Source organism: Bufo gargarizans, chromosome 8, assembly GCF_014858855.1.
Source record: "Bufo gargarizans isolate SCDJY-AF-19 chromosome 8, ASM1485885v1, whole genome shotgun sequence".
Taxonomy (NCBI): domain Eukaryota; kingdom Metazoa; phylum Chordata; class Amphibia; order Anura; family Bufonidae; genus Bufo; species Bufo gargarizans.
Genome location: NC_058087.1, coordinates 39,112,873 through 39,119,129, shown reverse-complemented (window position 1 = coordinate 39,119,129; position 6,257 = coordinate 39,112,873). Strand labels below are relative to the sequence as shown.

Below are 6,257 nucleotides of genomic sequence, written 5' to 3'. Positions count from 1 at the left end.
AACAAGAAGTTTTTACATAATTTTAGCGGTCTCAGAAAAGGGAAGCCGCCTCCCACCATTGTGACAGATTTTGAGCAATATGAATGTATTACATTGTGGAGACATCTCCGCTTTTGGCAGCGAAGAGTCGGGACCCCCAATGTGATCCTCAGCCTTCAGCGATCTCCAGCCAAAGACCCTTAGTCCCAGCTTAGTGACCCCCCCCAGATCAATAGTGGCAGCCATTCCGGGCCTTCAGTCCTGCAGCTGCAGATCTCTATCGCATTCCAGGGACCCGGTCGCTCAGACACACAGCAGTCATTCCTGAGCCCTGGAGCAGATTCCAGGACAGTGGGATTACTGGTGCAGGAGACTGGAAGGTGGATTAGATGTGAGAAGAGCAGGTTCCAGCATGGAGGAGGCACCAGACGCAGCTATAAAGTATGGAACCGATGGCTCCCGGTGCAGCGCAGTCCTGCGGGTCCTGCATGTGATCACTGCATTATTACACTGAACCTCAGTGCAGACGGCAGAGATCCCGGCTTCAGCTTTGCATTTCTTCCTCTGATTTTCTGCAGCAGAAGTGAAATCCGTCACACAATACCCTGAGTACTCTGCCGCCTGATGCTCAGCTGTGGGCGCCACGGTGTGCCTCCATGCTTCTATATAGACAAAACAACAAAGTGCATACAGTGCCCAGACAACACGACCCAGTGGCCAGATAACGCCGTACAGTGCCCAGACAACACGACCCAGTGGCCAGATAACGCCGTACAGTGCCCAGATAACGCGACCCAGTGCCCAGATAACGCCGTACACGGCCCAGTGCCCAGATAACGCAGTACAGTGCCCAGATAACGCCGTACAGTGCCCAGACAACACGACCCAGTGCCCAGATAACGCAGTACAGTGCCCAGATAACGCCGTACAGCGCCCAGATAACGCAGTACAGTGCCCAGATAACGCCGTACAGTGCCCAGACAACACTGTATAGTGCCCAGATAACGCAGTACAGTGCCCAGACAACACAAGCCAGTGCCCAGATAACGCAGTACAGTGCCCAGACAACACGACCCAGTGCCCAGATAACGCCGTACAGTGCCCAGATAACGCAGTACAGTGCCCAGACAACACGACCCAGTGCCCAGATAACGCCGTACAGTGCCCAGACAACACTGTATAGTGCCCAGATAACGCCGTACAGTGCCCAGACAACACGACCCAGTGCCCAGATAACGCAGTACAGTGCCCAGTCAACGCCAAACAGTGCCCAGACACCACCCAGTGCCCAGGAAAACACCACACAGTGCCCAGATGAACCTAGTGTCCTGATAACACCATACTATGCCTAGATAGCCCTACACAGTGCCCAGACAACACCACCCAGTGCCCAGATGAACCTAGTGTCCTGATAACCATTCTATGCCTAGATAGCCCTACACAGTGCCCAGACAACACGACCCAGTGCCCAGATAACACCACACAGTGCCCAGATAACGCCGTACAGTGCCCAGATGAACCTAGTGTCCTGATAACCCTACACAGTGCCCAGATGATGCCATATAGTGCCCAGGCAGCCTCACACAGAACTCAGATAACACCATGCAGTGCCCAGCCCAGATGATGCCAACTAGTGCCCAGACAGCCCCACACAGTGTCCAGATACATTCAGTGCCCCGAACACACATACAGTCCCAAGATAACATTGTGGAGTCCCGGATTACTCCAAACAGTGCGCAGCGTCCCTTCTCCTGTGCCACCCATCCCACCGCTTTTAGCCAGGGGTCGGCTATAGATGTCAGCGGTACCTTATCGCCCATCAGGATGCCTCCGAGATAAAAGTCACATTTCTGTTGTGTTCAGCCCCGCACCGGGGACCCCGATATCCTACAACCTTCTGACATTTCTCAGATTTTTTGGAACCTGGGGGTCACAGCGACTTGTATTATGATATTCGCCTGTTTTGTCCCTTCTTCCCCCCCCCCCCCCCCTTAGTGATTAACCCGAGGCTGTGAGCGTCATAAAAAATGTCACTGACACAGCGACCGCGTCACATTGTCAGGACTCTGCCCCTTCTCCACTGGAGTCCATGTTCCAGAGAGGGGCCTGTGTGACACCGCTCTGTCTGATGTCCTTATTACCATGTTTCCTTATTGTTGCTTAACCTTTGTATTAAAAAATGGTATCTGGAAACCACCAACAAGTAGGTTATCGACTTCTGACAGATCTTATGGCTTTATGTCGATTGAAGTTCTGGCTTTCTATGTGAACACCCCGGACATCGCTCTTCACCGATATCTGCTGCTCATTAACCTAATACCCAATAGATCAGTCAACAGCAACTTCTTCACAGTTTAGATATATCAGTATGGGATTTCTTTTCTAAATTGATAAGAGAAAATACGAAGCCACCTCAGCAGCACATCAGACTTTAGGAATTACCAGAACTTTCAGATTTTTCGGAGTTTCCCTTTAACTGTGCTCTAGATATCGTACACTGTATGAATGTTACAGGCCGGGAGCAACTGCAAATAGTAACCCCCGTGACGCCGTCATGAGACGCTGATTTCCATCAAGAAGATGCTTGTTATTATACACGGGGGAGGGGGTTACACAGTGTACAGTTATAATGCCGCATAATTATAACATCTACTGCCGCAAGATGTCTGCAAACACGAAGCGACACGTGTTTTGTTTTTTTAAATCATTACAGTGAAATTGCTGTGCAATGGCTTCACAAAACTGCTGCAATGTATTTCAATTATGGCAACGTGAATACACCCTTATATCTTACTATATTTTGGAGCTTTACTGCTCCAGCAGAATAGTGAGTGCAGCTCTGGAGTATAATACAGGATGTAACTCAGGATCAGTACAGGATAAGTAATGTATGTACACAGTGACTGCACCAGCAGAATAGTGAGTGCAGCTCTGGAGTATAATACAGGATGTAACTCAGGATCAGTACAGGATAAGTAATGTAATGTATGTACACAGTGACTGCACCAGCAGAATAGTGAGTGCAGCTCTGGAGTATAATACAGGATGTAACTCAGGATCAGTACAGGACAAGTAATGTATGTACACAGTGACTGCACCAGCAGAATAGTGAGTGCAGCTCTGGAGTATAATACAGGATGTAACTCAGGATCAGTACAGGATAAGTAATGTATGTACACAGTGACTGCACCAGCAGAATAGTGAGTGCAGCTCTGGGGTATAATACAGGATGTAACTCAGGATCAGTACAGGATAAGTAATGTATGTACACAGTGACTGCACCGGCAGAATAGTGAGTGCAGCTCTGGGGTATAATACAGGATGTAACTGAGGATCAGTACAGGATAAGTAATGTATGTATACAGTGACTGCACCAGCAGAATAGTGAGTGCAGCTCTGGAGTATAATACAGGATAAGTAATGTAATGTACACAGTGACTGCACCAGCAGAATAGCGAGTGCAGCTCTGGAGTATAATACAGGATGTAACTCAGGATCAGTACAGGATAATTAATGTATGTACACAGTGACTGCTCCAGCAGAATAGTGAGTGCAGCTCTGGAGTATAATACAGGATGTAACTCAGGATCAGTACAGGATAAGTAATGTATGTACACAGTGACTGCACCAGCAGAATAGTGAGTGCAGCTCTGGAGTATAATACAGGATGTAACTCAGGATCAGTACAGGATAAGTAATGTATGTACACAGAGACTGCACCAGCAGAATAGTGAGTGCAGCTCTGGAGCATATTACAGGATTGTAACTCAGGATCAGTACAGGATAAGTAATGTCTGTACACAGTGACTGCACCAGCAGAATAGTGAGTGCAGCTCTGGAGTTAATACAGGATTAACTCAGGATCAGTACAGGATAAGTTAATGTATGTACACAGTGACGCACCAGCAGAATAGTGAGTGCAGCTCTGGAGTATAATACAGGATGTAACTCCGGCTCAGTACAGGATAAGTAATGTATGTAACACAGTGACTGCCCAGCAAGAATAGTGAGTGCAGCTCTGGAGTATAATACAGGATGTAACTCAGGATCAGTACAGGATAAGTAATGTATGTACACCGTGACTGCACCAGCAGAATAGTGAGTGCAGCTCTGGCGCTATAATACAGGATGTAACTCAGGACAGTACAGGATAATGTAATGTATGTACACAGATGACTGCCACAGCAGAATAGTGAGTGCAGCTCGGAGTATATACAGGATGTAACTCAGGTCAGTACAGGATAAGTAATGTATGTACACAGTGAATGCACCAGCAGAATAGTGAGTGCAGCTCTGGAGTATAATACAGGATGTAACTCAGGATCAGTACAGGATAAGTAATGTAAGTACACAGTGACTGCACCAGCAGAATAGTGAGTGCAGCTCTGGAGTATAATACAGGATGTAACTCAGGATCAGTACAGGATAAGTAATGTATGTACACAGTGACTGCACCAGCAGAATAGTGAGTGCAAGCTCTGGAGTATAATACAGGATGTAACTCAGGATCAGTACAGGATAAGTAATGTAAGTACAACAGTGACGCACCAGCAGAATAGTGAGTGCAGCTCTGGAGTATAATACAGGATGTAACTCAGGATCAGTACAGGATAAGTAATGTATGTACACAGTGACTGCACCAGCAGAATAGTGAGTGCAGCTCTGGGGTATAATACAGGATGTAACTCAGGATCAGTATTGTATACAGCCAGGTTCATAAATATTGGGACATTGACACATTTATAACATTTTTGGCTCTATACACCACCACAATGGATGTGAGATGAAACGGACAAGATGTGCTTTACCCGCAGACTGTCAGCTTTACCCGCAGACTGTCAGCTTCACCCGCAGGCTGTCAGCTGTAATTTGAGGGGATTTACATCCAAATCAGGTGAACGGTGCAGGAATTACAGCAGTTGCATCTGTGCCTCCCACTTGTAAAGGGACCAGAAGTAATGGGACACTTGTCTTCTCGGCTGTCCATGGCGCGGTCTGTGTTATTCCCTCATTATCCCAATTACAATGAGCAGATAAAAGGTCCAGAGGTCCTCTCCAGTCTGTAATTGCATTTGGAATCTGTTGCTGTCAACTCTCAAGATGAGACCAAAGAGCGGTCACTATCAGTGAAGCCATCATTAGGCTGAAAAACACAACAAACCCATCAGAGAGATAGCAAAAAGGCGCGACCAAAACAACTGTCTGGAACATTCTTACACAGAAGGAACGCAGCGGTGAGCTCAGCAACACCAAAAGACCCGGAAGACCACGGGAAACAACTGTGGTGGATGAGCGAAGAATTCTCTCCCTGGTGAAGAAAACGCCCTTCACAACAGATGGCCGCATCAAGAGCACTCTCCAGGAGGTAGGTGTATGTGTGTCAAAGTCAACAATCAGGAGAAGACTTCACCAGAGTGAATACAGAGGGTTCACCACGGGATGGAAACCATTGGTGAGCCTCAAACACAGGAAGGCCAGATTAGAGTTTGCCAAACGACATCTAAAAAAGCCTTCACCGTTCTGGAACAACATCCTATGGACAGATGAGACCAAGACCAACTTGTACCAGAGTGATGGGAAGAGAAGAGTATGGAGAAGGAGCTGCTCATGGTCCTAAGCATAACCCCCTCATCAGTGAAGCATGGTGGTGGTAGTGCCTAGGCCTGGGGGCATGTATTGGCTGCCAATGGAACTGCTTCTCTGGTATTTATTGCTGATGTGACTGCTGACAGAAGCAGCAGGATGAATTCTGAAGGGTTGTTCGGACAATATTATCTGCTCCTATTCAGGCCCAATGCTTCAGAACTCATTGGACGGCGCTTCACAGTGCAGATGGACAATGACCCAAAGCATACTGCAAAAGCAACCGAAGAGTTTAAGGGAAAGAAGTGGAAGGTTCTGCAATGGCCGAGTCAATCCCCGGACCTGAATCCGATTGAGCATTTCACTTGCTGAAGACAAAACTGAAGGGAAAATGCCCCAAGAACCAGCAGGAACTGAAGACAGCTGCAGTAGAGGCCGGGCAGAGCGTCACCAGGGATGAGACCAGCGTCTGATGAGGCTGTAACTGACTGCAAAGGATTTGCAACCAAGTATTAAAAAGTGAAAGTTTGATTTATGATTATTATTCTGTCCCATTACTTTTGGTCCCTTAACAAGTGGGAGGCACATATGCAACTGCTGTAATTCCTGCACCGTTCACCTGATTTGGCCTCAAATTACAGCTGACAGTCTGCAGGTAAAGCTGACAGTCTGCGGGTAAAGCCGACAGTCTGCAG

General features: G+C 47.4%; 1 protein-coding gene across 1 annotated transcript in view; it reads left to right on the top strand.

Moving 5' to 3' along the window:
• The first annotated feature begins 391 nt into the window (after positions 1-391).
• The window catches only part of UBR3 (ubiquitin protein ligase E3 component n-recognin 3), a 147,540-nt gene continuing 141,674 nt past the window's right edge, over positions 392-6,257 (top strand). Inside the window, exon 1 of the mRNA XM_044304442.1 lies at positions 392-469. Coding sequence (XP_044160377.1) covers positions 392-469 — 78 coding nt within the window. The remainder of the gene's footprint in view (positions 470-6,257) is intronic.